This window comes from Mustela nigripes, chromosome 7 (genome assembly GCF_022355385.1).
Source record: "Mustela nigripes isolate SB6536 chromosome 7, MUSNIG.SB6536, whole genome shotgun sequence".
NCBI lineage: Eukaryota > Metazoa > Chordata > Mammalia > Carnivora > Mustelidae > Mustela > Mustela nigripes.
Genome location: NC_081563.1, coordinates 38,860,585 through 38,875,918, shown reverse-complemented (window position 1 = coordinate 38,875,918; position 15,334 = coordinate 38,860,585). Strand labels below are relative to the sequence as shown.

The window sequence follows — 15,334 nt, the reverse complement described above, 5'->3', positions numbered from 1 at the left end:
AGAGATGGGCCAGATTTGGGCAAAAGGAGGCTCCTCATTTAAGACTTGATTTCATCATATCATCTCTGCCACGTGTCTAGTCCCCTCTTATGCCCCATGGCCCTCACTTCTGGAACCCCTACCTGTGCTTGCTCACTCTCTCTTTGGGTGCTTCCTCCCCTCTCCCGCCTCACCAGTCTGCTAAGTTCTAAATGGCAGGAACCCCGCGTTTTCCATCTTGTATTATCACCCTGACAATGTCCCCTTCTTCCCTCTGTACCCAGAGACACATGCAGCACCGAACGCCACACCTTGCTGACCTAAGTCCACTGACAGTTGCCTGTTGAACAAATGAAGCAGAAGAAGACCCTACATTCTTATCCCACGTTCACAATTTCACAAGCTTTTTTGGTATCAGTTCTCGCATACTGAGCACATCTACCACCCCGTATGCCCCATGCCGGGGCCTGATTGGCTCTCTGTGCTGGTACAAGTCCCTGGAAGGCTCTGGTCCTCACCTCCCTCCTCTATAAAGAGCTACGGATGGCCCGGCTATAGTTTTCTTGTAGGCAAGTGTAAGAATCATGAGAATCTCCAGGGAAGCTTGTCTAAAGGCAGATTCTGGGCTTGGCTCCTTCTCCCAGAGCTTCTGACACAGAAGGTAGGCGGCAGAAATTTAGGTTTTATTTTATTTTATTTTTAAAGATTTTATTTATTTATTTGGCAGAGAGAGAGATACAGCGAGAGTGGAAACACAAGCCAGGGGAGCAGGAGGGGGAGAAGCAAGCTTCCCACAGAACAGGGAGCCCGACATGGGCCTCCATCCCAGGACCCCAGGATCATGACCTGAGCCGAAGGCAGACACTTAACGGCTGACCCACCCAGATGCCCCAGAAATCTAGGTTTTCATATGTATCCGGGGGACTCTGAAGCAGGTGCTCCCTGGGCTGCACAAGGTGACTCAGCTATGGCTATGAAGCTAGAATGGAAGAAGTTGATAGGCCTCGTGTTTGGGGCCAATGAAGGCAACTGTGTGAGGACAGACCCCTCCAAAACACAAACAGGTCTTAATTTTCAGAGTCGTCCACTTGAAAGCTAACAACCTGGTTTTGTGAGTCCCCAGGGGAAATCTAGAAGAGGAACCTGCAGGACAATCTAGCATCCAGCATCCGTCTCCAAGATGTGGTCCTTCCGCTCCGCCCTCTTGCCCCCCTGAGCTGTAGGGCAGGGGCTGATTCTGATTAAGTCCACGGATCTGTTTTTGTTTGTTTGTTTGTTCTCCATGTGAAGGGGTGTCCGTTTCTTCTCTTCTTCGCAGGGCCCTCCCAGCTAAGGCACCCTGTTTGGGAAAGGCAGCGTTTGCTAAGCCCTTTGGAGGCTCCTGGCTCCTGGAGAGGGATTGGTATCCCCATTGCTCTGGGAGGAGGCCTTTGTAGTGTCGACTTGCTGTTTGTGTTTCAGGCTCTAAGGGAAGGTTTGCTCCTAATTAAAGGCGTAAATGCTTTAATCCCTGGCCTGAGGGCTTCCCATAGCGCATTAGCCGTATTAGGAAGGAAATGGATTGTAATCCCTTTAATATAAGCCTGGAGGAACTCGAAGGCTTCTGGTTTGGGAAAAGAATTTCCTCCTGTGATTTAACAATATTAACATGCTGAATTTGCATAGACAGAAACTTGGAGCCCAGCTTTCCCTCCAGAAAGAGACAAGCGGATTCTCTCTCAGATGAATGAATGTTGCAATAATTAAGCTCCTACAGCATACCAGACCCGATGCCAAGGCATTGCGCATATTTTTCTCCTTTAGTTTTGTCCTCCAACCCTGTCCACATGTATTTTGTCACTAAGGAAATGAAGTTAGAGAAGTGATAATTCTCACCAGGGGAAGGGGACAAGGATCTCAGTGAGAGCCGTTGGTGTGCCCTGTGCTTTGTATATACCGTTCATGGATCTCTGTCCACACGATGTTTTTTCTGTGTGTGCTTTTAAACATATACTTCCCCCTAACAATGCTTTTAGAAATACACTCCTACCAGTTTTTATTATGCAATGAATTTAGTTTGTCTTTCCCTACACAATTTGAACCCAATGCTTGTATTTAGGCTTAAAATGAAACAAACGGGATTTGCTTTCTGGTTTATTTTTCATCCCTGACAAATGTTGGAAAGATTCCCCTTGCATGCTGCTAAAGGAGACTGCGAGAACCATGAGAAACGTAGCTGTGTTGCTTCAGAAAAAGAACATGGATCACAGCACGAAAAGGTAAACGTTGGTACATGGGGGTTTTGCCATGTTCTGGGGTGAGCTTACAAAATTTCCTAACAAGACTGATGAATCACAGACCTGTACCCCTGAAACAAATAATACATAAATGTTAATTTAAAAAAATATATATCCTAGGAACATTAAAGAGTATTTTTAAAAGAAAAAAAAAAGTTCCTAACGGTGCTTTAGTGCGGCTGGAGGAAGTCTCCACGTTCCATTTCTCGGGAGGAAACGAGGGCCCTGAGGCTCGCGCAGCGGACCGGCCCACGATGTGTGGCCACAGGTGGCCCATCGGAGGCCCTGCCCGGCTCCTGCAGGTTGCTGCGTGGACGCCGCTGCATTCACTCTGAGATGGTGCAGAAACGTGACCGCGGTGAAATCGACAAGCACCGGAAACCAGAAAGAAGGCAGCGTAGGTAGACCCCTTCACTCTTTCCCTCCTGTGACCTGATTTGCTGCCATTGAACACCCTTTTAGGGAGGCAGCAGAGTCCTGTCCTGTTCTTCAGGACAGCCTCGCACTGCGTGGCCGTGTTGGAGGAAGGCTATGCTCCCCGAATACGGCAGACTCTCTCTGTTAGCTTCAAATACCGCCTATATCACCAGCAATTCCAGAGTGTCCAGAGCTTTCTTCCCCCGGGGGCTGTAGATCCTCCTACCCAGGTGTGTATCCCCGGCTTCTCCACCTGGAAGCCAGGCTGCACAAAGTTCAGTATGGTGGTCTTACTCCTCTAGCTGGCTCCTCCGCCTCCATTTCCTACCTCACCAAAGGGCGACCAATCCCCAGCCGCTCATTCCAAAAATCTGGGATTCATCCTTGATACCTCTCTCTGTCATGCCTCTGTCTCTCCCTTGCCCCTGCTGATTCCTGATAATGATTAAAGTCGGTAGAGTTTACTTCCAAAACACCTCTTGAATCCACCCAGGCTTCTCCCTCCATGTCGCTACTCTTTCCTCCAGCCTGTGCCAGCCACCATCATCAGCCAGTGGCGGGACTCCTGGGATCCTGCTTCGTCCTCCCCCCAGGCCATTGTCCACCAGTGATCTGGCAGACAGTTAACTGACTGAGCCACCCAGGCGCCCCACCAGTGATCTCTGATATGTTGCTTTATCCTGCTAAACTCCCTGGTATTTCCCATTATTTCCAGGATAAAACCCACCAATCCTCCTGTACGCCGCTGGACGAAGTACCCCCACCCCCACTCCCAGACTCACCTGGAGCCACATGTTTCCCTCTTGTTCTGCACTAACAGAACAGCCTCTGTCTTCCACACGAGACCAGGCTCCCTTTGGCCCTACAGCCATCACACAGGCCAGAGCATCCTCCTGCCTCCCCAGAACTGAGGTACGATGTCACTACTTGATGCAAGTCTTCCCTCCAGATCAGATCAGGTTCTCACACCCCATTTCTCTTCCATGACATTGTCACAGCTGCAATTAAAGACTCACTTGTGCAAGATATTTACCTGTCATCACCCTGTAACTTCATGAAGGCAGAGGCCACTCCGGGATTTCTTCGCTACCCTGATTACAGGGCCCTGTACCATGTCTGGCAAGGAGCAGAAAGCCAGACAATGCTAGTGAACCCTGGCCTGAAGAACACCAGGGACAATCATAGACACATCTGTTTGACTTTCTGCATCCACTTCCCGTGGATATCACATACCCATTTTACAGCAGGTGATCACACTGACTTGTATTGAACTTGCATGGTTTATCCAAGGGCAAGAGGATAGCAAATATCAGGATTTAAAGTCAGGACTCCAAAAGCTACTTGGTAATGTTTTCCTGAAAATATATTCTTGAGGCACAAAAAAAATCACTTGTTATGGCCCAGCTGTCCCTCTACTTTCATCTCTGCGGCCATTCTGTTCTTTACCCGTTCTTTGTCATTTCCAGGATTATTATATTCAAAAGCACTTCTTAAATCCTTACATGTAAGTGACAGTGCACTGGGATAAAAAGGTGACTAAGACCAAGTTCTTTACCTGAAGGATACCACAGTTGGTTAGGAGAAGGAACTACTTTAGCTCTCCAACCTTGAATTTGTTGGAACTACTTCAGCTACTAACTTACATAAACTCAACTAAAACCAGCTTCAGCAGGAAAAGGAATGTATTGGCACACAAAAGCCATGAGGTCCGGATGTAGTTAAGCTTCAGGGCATGGTTGTATCCAGGGGCTTAGTTAGTATCCTCAAGATGCAGTCACTCTCTGTCTTCACCTCCAGGGTCTTCTTTTTTTTGCTGATTTTATTCATGGCCAGGCTTCATATAGCTCCAGGCTCCCACAGTTCTTAGTGACTACTATCTTAGAAAGAGAGAGACTGTGCCAGGAGCTGAAGGTGACACTTATCAGCCCACCTCCAGTCATGAGCCTCTCCTTGCATCAATCCGGTGGCCTGGGGGACAGACTATTCTAGAGACAACACATCCGTTTAGAGCTGGAGTAGGGTCAGTACCACACAAATCACATCATCCCCACAGGGGAGAGAAATAGTTCTCCAAAGGGAAACTGGCGTGCCACCACAGAAAGGCGAACATCAGAGATTCACAACCCCCTTGTTCTTGGCCTCTTGCCCTTTCCCACTCCTTTCCTGGGCCCCCCTCATTCCCCCTTGTTCCTGTCTTACAGGCTTTGCATTTGCTGACATATGCTGAGAAGCCCTATCTTCCAGATCATTCCATGACTGCTTCTGACACTTCAGACCTCCGCTGTAATGCCACCCTTTCTGAGAGGCCTTCTCACACTCTCCTAAAGTGCCACTCAGTCATTCCCTCAGACTTCACTTTGTTTATTTGCTGGATCTAATAGAGCAGTTGAGCAATTATTACTTGCTTACTCTGTGTTTTGCTCTCATCAGAATGTAAACTCTGCAGTCAGGGGGATTCCCATCTACCTGGTTCACTTGTTGAATCTGCAACATTAAGACCAGCGCCCAACACGAAACAGTGCTCAATAAATATTAGTTGCATAAATGAAAGGCATCTGTGGTGGCACTCAGTGAGAAACCAAGGAGAGCTTCATGGAAGAGGGGGCCCTTAAAGTACGTGAATGATTTTTATTGTGGTAAATATATATAACATTAAAATTTACCATTTTATCCATTTTATCAAAGCATAACAAATTAGTGCTTTAAATTCATTAACAATGTTGTACAATCATCATCACCCCTATTCTTTTCCCAAAAGTGTTTTATCTTCTTAAAACTCTACCCTTTCCTCCCAGTCCCCTGGCAACCACAGCTCTACTCCTGTCTCTATGAACTTAGGCACCTCATGTAAGTGGAATATAGGGTCTTGTTTATTTTACTTACCATGTTTGCAAGTTTTCTTCATGTTGTAGCATGTGCTAAATTTCTTTTAAAACTGAATAATATTTGAACAAAGGAGAAAAAAAGACAAACCAAAAAAACAGACTTTTAACAATAGGGAACAAACAGCTGATTATCAGAGGGGCGGCAGGTGGGGGGTGGGGGACCTAGGTGATGGGGATTAAGGAGGGCACTTGCCAGTGAGGAGCGCTGAGAAATGTAGATTGTCCACCTGAGACTAATCTAGCACCACATGTCAACCATACTGGAATTAGACATCTTTTAAACTATTTTAAAAACAGAATAATGGGCACCTGGGTGACTCAGTTGGTTAAGTGTCTGCCTTGGGCCAGGTCATGATCCCGGGGTCCTGGAATTGCAGGGAGCCTGCTTCTCCCTCTCCCACTCTCCCTGCTTGTGTTCCCTCTCTCGCTGTCTCTTTCTCTATGTCAAATACATAAAGTCTTAAAACACAAAACAGAATAGTATTTCATTATATGTAAACACCACATTTTGTTTATCCACTCACCAGCTGACAAATATTGAGGTTGTTTCTATCCCTTGGCCACTGTGAATGCTGCTGCTCTGAACATGGTCGCACAGGCGCGTGTTCGAACCCCTGCTTTCACTTCTCTGGGGCATCCACTCAAAGGAGGAATTGCAGGAGCCTATGGCAATTCTATGTTGACGTTTAATTTTCTGAGCAACCACCATACTGTTTTCCACGGTGGCTGCACCAATTTACATTCCCATCAGCAGCACAGGAGGGCTCCAATTTCTCCATATCCTCATCAGCACTTATTTTATTTTTCATTTTTTGGATCACAGCTAGCCTCAAAGGTGTGGAAGAGGGTGAAATTCTGACAGAGGAGGGACAAGCCAGCCGTTCAGGCAACAAAGACCCCCGCGACGGTGGGGGAGGGGCGGGGGGGCTGGTTGTGGCGTGCAGTGAATCGAGTCACCCACTGTCTGATGTCAAAATCCATGTTGGGGAGGAGCGCCTGTGGCTCTGTGGTTTAAAGCCTCTGCCTTTGGCTTAGGTCATGATCCCAGAGTCCTGGGATCAAGCTCCACATCGGGCTCTCTGTTCAGTGGGGAGCCTGCTTCCTCCTCTCTCTCTCTGCCTGCCTCTCTGCCTACTTGTGATCTCTGTCTGTCAAATAAATAAATAAATAAATCTTAAAAAAAAAATCCATGTGGGGTTCTGTTGCCCTCCCTCTCCTGGAAACAACTGATTCTGTAGAGTATTGGCTAGCGCCCACCTCCCTAAAACCTTCCAATGCCGCTACCCGAGTTCATGTTGGCTCAGATGTTCTGGAACGCCAGCCACTTGCCATGAGAAGGTGAGCCAGGGACCGGGGGACTGCCACACAGGAGGTGAGCCAGTCACCCCATCACAATGACCAGGGACTGTGACCAAAGCAGCCTGGGTCACGTAGGTGAGGGCTCATCTCCAGGACAGGTATGGCAATGGGACACAGCAGCCGCCTCTTCATGCAGTGGCGGCACCTGGAGTGGGAAGGGCTGGACCATCGTCATCCTCTTGGTAGCAAGAGGGGTAGGTGCTGTTTTTCACTGAAGCCGGCCCCCAGCCCCAGGAGGGGAGCTGTCCATGCACAAAACGGAGGGGACACAGGGACAATTTGAGGTTTGGCAGCCACCATGCTGGGCCACAGCACATGGCATGGAGTGAGGTTCAGGGCAGTGGTCCGTGGGAATGAAGTGGAGGACCAGCCCAGAACTGGGAGCTCAGATTGCTCCCCAGGGGCCAACTGTAAGGCTCCCCACTAGCACTTCAGGGTTAGGGAGTGAGGGACAGGGTTGGATGTATCTGCTGCTGTTGCTTAACTGGGAACGCAGAGCCTTATAAAATTTTCCACCCTGGATACCCCAACCCCATTAGAAAACATGGTTTGTGCTTCTGACCCAGGGCGCCACTAAGTCCTAGGCCTGCTGCCTGCTTCCTCAGGGCAGCTCAGATCCCTGGTTTGGGGCACCTGAGAGTTCAAGTCTGCTCAATAGATGCTACCAACCACTGTGGATTATTTGCCTCAAAAAGGCTGTTGTTAAAGATTTATTAGCACACTACCCACCTTGTTTGAGAGGTGAATCTGCTGTTCTCCTCAGTTCTGATTCCTTCTGGGACCCGCTCCTGCCCCTTGGTCCCAGAATCCCTGCACACGTGCCCATTGATCCGTGCGGCTGCCTTCAAGCCCTGGGTGACTGAGTAACGTGCAGGGGGCGCTAAGAGGACTGGGGCAGTTTGCTTGCTTGACATGGCTTTGGGGACAACGGCTGCTTCCCCTGGCCTGGTCAGAGGAAGCAGGTCTAACCAGCTTGTCTGTGTCTAGGTTGTCTGCTATGGCAGGTGTGGTGTACCCCAGACAGGTGAGTGTTGTGGGTGTCTGTCCTTTGTGACCACCTCAAGGTCGAGCAGCTTTAGCAAACAGGCCCAGGTGCTGTGGGGGTCCCTCTGGTCCTCATTCTGGAATGGGGTGTGTGTGGGGGGGGTGGTTAATAGGCAAAGAGGAAAGCAAGGATATACAATTTTCTGGGAGTTCATTATTCATTATTTATTACTATTTATTATTTATTTATTTCATTCATGCATTTATAAGGCACCCTCAGCCCTGTGTTGGGCTTCAAGGCTGTAGAGATGCCAAAGGTTAGGTCCTGATCTAGTATACTTCATTCAATCAATTACAGTCCCCCTGCTAAGTGCCGTAACAAGGGAGGCAAAATGTGTTATGAAAGCAGAGGAGTAAGCGTGTAATTTGGAGGAATACAAACTTGAGGAATAAAAGGATGGGATAGCTGTTGGGGGGAAGAAATTCAGCTGGGTTTTAGAGGATGTGTAGGAGTTTGCTGCAGAGGGCATGGAGGGATGTCAAGCGGGGTGAGCTGGCAAGGGTCGGTAGAAACCAGATCATGAGGGGCTCTGAATGCCGGGCTCTAAAGTTGGTCTGGGTCCTATGGGCAATGAGAAGCTGTCGAATGCCTTTAGGTGGAAGAATGGCAAGATGGGATCTCTTGTTTTGGAATCTCCCTTGCCCTCCAGGCCCCTGTGGATTTAGACACATACAAGAGCTCCTACATGGTTGACTACCAACCCTACGGGAAGCACAAGTACTCCAGAGTCACACCACAAGAGGTAAGAACTGACTCTCTTGTCTTCTGTCCATGGCCCGTGGAAATCACCTTTATTCTATCTTTATTATGTGTGGATATTGGGGGCACTTCTTTAGAACAGTATCTGATACCGGGAGAGCTGAGGAAATCTTTTATGTGCGTGCATTGTGTGTATGTTTTTTAAAATGTACATCAACCTGGGGTGCCTGGGTGGCTCAGTCTTTAAGCATCTGCCTTCAGTATCTGTCATGATCCCAGGGTCCTGCTCGGCGGGAAGGCTGTTTCTCCCTCTCCCACTCCCCTGCTTGTGTTCTCTCTCTTGCTGTGTCTCTCTCTGTCAAATAAATAAAATCTTAAAAAAAAAACGTACATCAACCCTAAGTCATGAACACGAGAGTATAAATGATACACATTCACGGTTTAAATAGCATTGACAAAACAAACACCAGTGTGCCCATTATCAGCCCCCAGAATGAAAACATAGCACATTAGAAGTACCCTAGGGCACCCCCCTTCTTCCCCCTTAAGAGGTAGGTACTATTCTGAATTTGAGGTTAATCATTCCCTTGGTGTCTTTTAAAAACAGTTGTGCTCTATAGGTATATATCCCTATAAACTGTTGAGGTTTGCCTTTTTGAGCTCTGTTACACACTGGATCATTCTATTTGTACTCTTCTGTGGCTTTTGCTTTTTGCTGAGTAATATGTTACTTATAGTATGCTATTCATTTTCTGCTGTGTCTTATTACATTGCATGAACGTGCCACCATATACTTGTCCCCTCTTCTGTTGGACATCTGGGTTTTTACTGGGCTGGTGATCTCACTGCCCTGTGTTGCGATGAGGATTCCACAGCCTAAGGTTCAGGAGTCTGCCGCCCCAGGAGGGGAATTGCTTGTCCCAGGGAATATCGTTACTTGCCAAAGTGGCTGTGTCACTGGAGTGGGGGACCGTTCCTTCTTTGGCTCTCCAAATTTGCCATCAACTTGGTGTTGAAAGACTTATTTGGTGGCTTATTGTGGGTTTGGCTTATTTGGTGGGTTTGAAATAATATCTTCTTGTGCTCTGGTTTAGCATCTTTTCATATGTTTATGGATATTCATTATTCTGGGAGATGTCCGTCATGTCTTTGGTCCCTGTTGTTAGTGGGATGCTTGTCTTTTTTCTTCTTAATTTGTAGGAGTTCTGTAGATACTCTAGACGTGTTTCATTTGTCAGTTATAGAAATGGTAACACCCGTCACGGGCTGTGGTTCGTCTTTTCCCTCCCTTTCAGCGAATAGAAACTTTTACTTTAATATAGTCGGATTAGCTGTCTTTCCCTTTATCGTTTGCCCTTTTAAAGGCTTGTTCAAGAAATCCTTTCCCGTCTCCAGGTAGCTCCACTAAAAATAAAAAGAAAATCTGTACAAACAAGGAACAATTTCTGGGATATAGTATTTAGTGGAAGTAAAATGCAGAGTGGGGTCATAATATGCATTCATTGAGGACAAGCCAGGGGGTATAAAACTCCATTATATGTTTTATTTTTAAAGATTTTATTTATTTATTTGACAGAAAGAGAGAGAGATCACAAGTAGGCAGAGAGGCAGGCGGAGAGAGAGAAGGGGAAGCAGGCTCCCCGCTGAGCAGAGAGCCCGATGCAGGGCTCCATCTCAGGACCCTGAGATCATGACCTGAGCCAAAGGCAGAGGCTTTTGAGCCACCCAGGTGCCCCTCCATTATATGTTTATACGAACATAAACTGTGTCTAGAAAGATAGGAAAAAGCTCTTACCTCAGTGAATATGTCTGGAGATGGGAACCAAGGGAAAAGGAGAAGCAGGAAAGAGACAGACTTTTCACGAGAAACCCTCTTCTATCACTTCAGTATTTCCCCGGGTCATACATACCACCATTCAAAAACCAGTTTAAACTTTTTTAACTAAAGAGAAGTGTGCTCTGTCCTGGATGAGGCCAAGGAATCTTCGCCTTTCCCCTGTCTCAGCCATCCATTCCTGTGTGATTTATTTCCACAGCAAGCAAAGCTGGATGCCCAACTCCGGGAGAAAGAATTTTATAGGGCCATCCCCAGCTCTACACCCAAGCTAGAGGATGGATACCCCGCCTTCAGAAGACCCCACATGACCGCCAAAGACCTGGGACAGCCCGGCTTCTTCCCCCTGCAGGACCAGGACCGAGTGGCCACAGAGGAGGATGAGTGCAGGTTCACCAGTATCTGCCATTCTGTGTACCCCGTTTCCCACGCCCTGTACCTGGCCCGGGGTACCCCTAACCGGGTCCGCCAGAGTGCCGGCTTTCCGTGCCTCCTGGAGCCCGAGCTCCAGCCTGCACCTGAGGAGGGCAAGGGCTACTTTCTACTGCCTGGCTGCCTATGTCCCTATCACCATAAAGTCAAGTTCCCTATCTTGAACCGATGGGGGCCCTTGATGCCATTTTACCAGTAGGAAGGGGGAGAGCGCCCTCAGGGGCCCTAGGGACATCCTCCCTCTCACAAGGCAATTCCTGCACGGCACTCGGAGAATAGACAGGAGGGCTGAAAATAAAACCCTAGAAAGACAGCACTGCGCGTGCTTGTTCTACCTGGTTCCCTGGCCTGCGCTGGGACAGCATCCACCCCCTCCCACCACCTGCGGAAGGGAGGGGCGGATGGGGGTTGTGGAAGTGGGGAGGGAGGAACACTGGTGTGTAGGGAGGCTGGAATTTGTGGGATATCTCATGACAACGAAGAGTCCTGCTGGAAAGATTCTTGTTGCTTTAGGCATTTACTTACAAAATGGGACAATGCGATTTCCTACAGTTGTCTCAAGTTGTGCGAATGCTGTTGGGGAGCTTCCCTCGTGTGTTTCATTGGCTCACCACACCCACCCTGTAGCAATCAGCAGGAACCGTCTCGAGAGCATCCTTTTATACTTTCCTTCTTGCTCAGCGGAGCTTTGATCAACATATCCACACATGCGTGAGTTAGGGAGCTGCTGGAGCTGCGGAAGCAAGGAACCTGGGTGCAGTGGCTTGAACCACACCCTAGTTTCTTCCCCGTCTACCAGTTCGGAGGTAGGCAGCCGAGGGGGGTGGGGCACCACTGCTGTGGCTCCCATCTCTGTGTCCCTGGCAGCTACCATAAGATAAATTGTGTCCCCCCTCCCCAAAATTCATAGGTTGAAGCCTTGACCCCCAATGTGACTGTATCTGGAGATAGAGCTTTTAGGAGGCAATTAAGGTTCAATGAGGTCATAAGGGTGGGACTCTGTTCTGATAGGATTGGTGGACACACACACACACACACACACACACACACACACACACACACACGAACAGCCAAATGAGGACACAGCAGGGAAGGCAGCCATCTGTAAGCCAGGAAGAGAAGCCTCACCAGAGACCAGCCTCAGCCAGACCTTGATCATGGACTTCCAGCCTCCAGAACTGTGAGAAAATAAATTCCAGTTGTTGAAGCCCACTGGCCTGTGATATTTTGTTATGGTGGTCCAAGCTAAGATAGTGACCCATTCAGTTATCAACATTTTCCTGTGAGCAGAAAGCAAGAAACACCCAGATGAATACAGGTGGATTCCCTTTTAGGGGTGCAAGACAGACATGATATTCGTCACTTTCAGTCCTGTCCTCTTGGCTAGAGCGCAGCACCTGGTCCCAACAAACTGCAAGGAAGGCTGGGAAACTCACCTTTAAGCCATGGGCACAGCAACAAATGAGAAGTTTGTAGAATAGAAGGAGAGGATTATTCGGACGGAAGACTCTATTTTTGCCACAACACATGAAAAGGCTTTTTCCGTGGGAATCACCCTACACTCTGAGGCTCCCCTAGGAGATCTTGTTAAAATGCAGGTTCTGAGTCAGTTGGTCTTTTCCATTGAACTGATGGATCTTGATTTATGAAACTATTTCCTTACTGGGAGGAGGCAGTTATGCTTTTCCAATTTCTTTCCTGCAAATTATGCAGCAATAACAATTCATGAGCATATACCCTTACAAGCGATGCTTTTATTTCTGTAAGTCAGAGTCTTCCAAGTGCTGGGTCAAATGGGGTAGATGCTTGGTGCTCATAGATAACACCAGAACAGCCCTCTTCCTCCTCCCCATCTCCTCACCAGCGCATGGATATTAACAATCTTTTCGGTTTTTGCCAATTTCATAAATGGGAAATGGTACCTCATCACGGCTTCGATCTGCGATTACTTGGCCACTAGTGAGATATAGGATCTATTTGATCTAATTAGCCACTGGGTTTTTGAGTCACATTTTTGGCCCTGAATTCTCTTTTGTCTAACCAATTTATAGGAATTTTTTTCACATGGCCCTGTTAGCTCTTTATCTAGCACGTGTTCCAAACATGTTCTGTCTTAACTTTTAAATACATGATTTAAAATATGTAATTTGAACTTTTTTTTTCCTAACATAAAATTAATACTTTCAGTAGCAAATGATGCATAGTGAAGAAAGGTGTGAAGAGGGGCGCCTGGGTGGCTCAGTGGGTTAAGCCTCTGTCTTGGGCTCCAGTCATTATCCCAGGGTCCTGGGATAGAGCCTACATTGGGGCTCTCTGCTCAGCGGGGAGCCTGCTTCCCCCCTCTCTCTCTGCCTGCCTCTCTGCCTACTTGTGATCTCTGTCTGTGGAATAAATAAAGAAAAATCTTAAAAAAAAAAAAAAAGAAAGAAAGGTGTGAAGATGAGAAAGAAATCACCCCTAAACCCACTCAGTGACAGCCACTGTTAACCTTTTGATGCCCAGGGTGCCAGGTAACAGTCAGATCTTTGGGCTGCTGAGCCAGACAAAGGTGGGATTTCACCCATGCCTGAGTTTACATCTCAGCAGCTGAGGGGTATTCTAGAAAGTTATTTCATGTCTCTGATCAACCATGTCCTCCTCAGCAGAAGCACTAGTAACAGTCCTCCCTTTTGAGCCAACCCTGTTCGCACAGCATCTGAGATACAGTCAGTGTTCAGGGAGACCTTTCGTAGGCATTGTTACACATCTCGTACTGAATATGTAATTTCAAATCCTGCTTGGTCTTTGTGGCACTAACTGTAAACATTGCCACTCAACCTCAGAACTTTATAAATATCCTTGCACAAACGTACCATAATTACTGTTGTTAGACATTCAGGTTGTTGCCAATTATGTATTTTTCTCTTACAAATTAGGCTACAGAATAAACTTTTTTTCTGTAATTAGGTGGAAAAAAAAGCAAGGTTACTGCGTCCAGGTGTATGGGTATAGTCTCAATGAGTATTACCAACTCGCTTTCTTTTTCTTTTTTTTTTTTAAAGATTTTATTTATTTATTTGACAGACAGAGATCACAAGTGTGCAGAAAGGCAGGCAGAGAGAGGAGGAAGCAGGCTCCCCACCGAGCAGAGAGCCGGATGCGGGGCTCAATCCCAGGACCCTGAGATCATGATCTGAGCCAAAGGCAGAGGCTTTAACCCACTGAGCCACCCAGGTGCCCCACCAACTCACTTTCTAAACAGGCATTAGCTTTACTATTAAGGAATCATTTCTTTTTTTTTTTTTTTTAAGATTTTATTTATTTATTTATTTTTAAGATTTTATTTATTTATTTATTGTGATAGAGATCACAAGTAGGCAGAGAGGCAGGCAGAGAGAGAGGAGGAAGCAGGCTCCCAGCTGAGCAGAGAGCCCCATGCGGGCCTCTATCCCAGGACCCTGGGATCATGACCTGAGCCGAAGGCAGAGGCTTTAACCCACTGAGCCACCCAGGTGCCCTAAGGAATCATTTCTTAGGTGTTATGATGGCATTTTGGTTATGTCAGAGAGACTTCATTTTGAAATATTTACAGGAGAGATAATGTTTGAAATTTACTTTAAAATGCTGTAGCAGGGGGCGCCTGGGTGGCTCAGTCAGTTAAGCATCTCTCTTTGGCTCAGGTCATGATCCCAGAGTCCTGGGAGCGAGTCCTACATCAGGCTCCCTGCTCAGGGGGGGAGCCTGCTTCTCCTCCTCCCTCTGCCTGCAGCTCCTCCGGCTTGTGCTCTCTCTGTCAAATAAATAAAATTTTTACTAAATAAATAAAATGATGTAGCAAAAACAGTGTTATTAGAACAAGGGAATAAATAAAATAAGATCAGCGACACAATAAAAGCTGTAGCTGATGATGGGTGCAAAGAAGTCCATTATTCTACTCACTCCACTTTGGCATATGTTTGAAATTTCCCATCATAGACATTAAAGCAGGAAAGAAAAGAGGAAAAAAGAGAGATGCACCCCTTTGGAGAAAGGCTAGCCATTTATAAGATGCTTAATTTATACTATCCTCGTCATCCTTGCTACTCTCAGTGAGAAAGAAAAAGAAGGAAGGAAGGAAAGAGGAAGGAAGAAGGGGGGAGGAGGGAAGGGGGGCAGGGAGGGACACAGGGAGAAAAAGAAAGTCTGTTCGTTGCGTCGTCTAGTCTCTGGTCCCTGACGAGTCTGAATAATTTCACAAAGGATCCTTATCTCTCCATCGCTTGTAAAGTGCTTTCTTACTAGTGTGCAGTCCCTTCTCCCTTAACCTGTTCCAACCGATCCATAATGTCTTCCCCGATGTCTGCAAGAGTGTCGGTGAGTGAAAGTTCATTACTTTTCAAATGTTTGTTGACAAATGGCATTTTTTTTTTTTTTTTTTTTTTTTTTTTTT

At 47.1% G+C, this 15,334-nt stretch overlaps 1 protein-coding gene across 1 annotated transcript; it reads left to right on the top strand.

Moving 5' to 3' along the window:
* The first annotated feature begins 7,913 nt into the window (after positions 1 to 7,913).
* SPMIP9 (sperm microtubule inner protein 9) lies at positions 7,914 to 11,125 on the top strand. The gene is made up of 3 exons (XM_059407730.1): positions 7,914 to 7,940; positions 8,611 to 8,703; positions 10,697 to 11,125. Exons 1-3 carry the CDS (start codon positions 7,914 to 7,916, stop codon positions 11,123 to 11,125), a joined length of 549 nt encoding a protein of 182 aa, XP_059263713.1.
* The last annotated feature ends 4,209 nt before the right edge of the window (positions 11,126 to 15,334 follow it).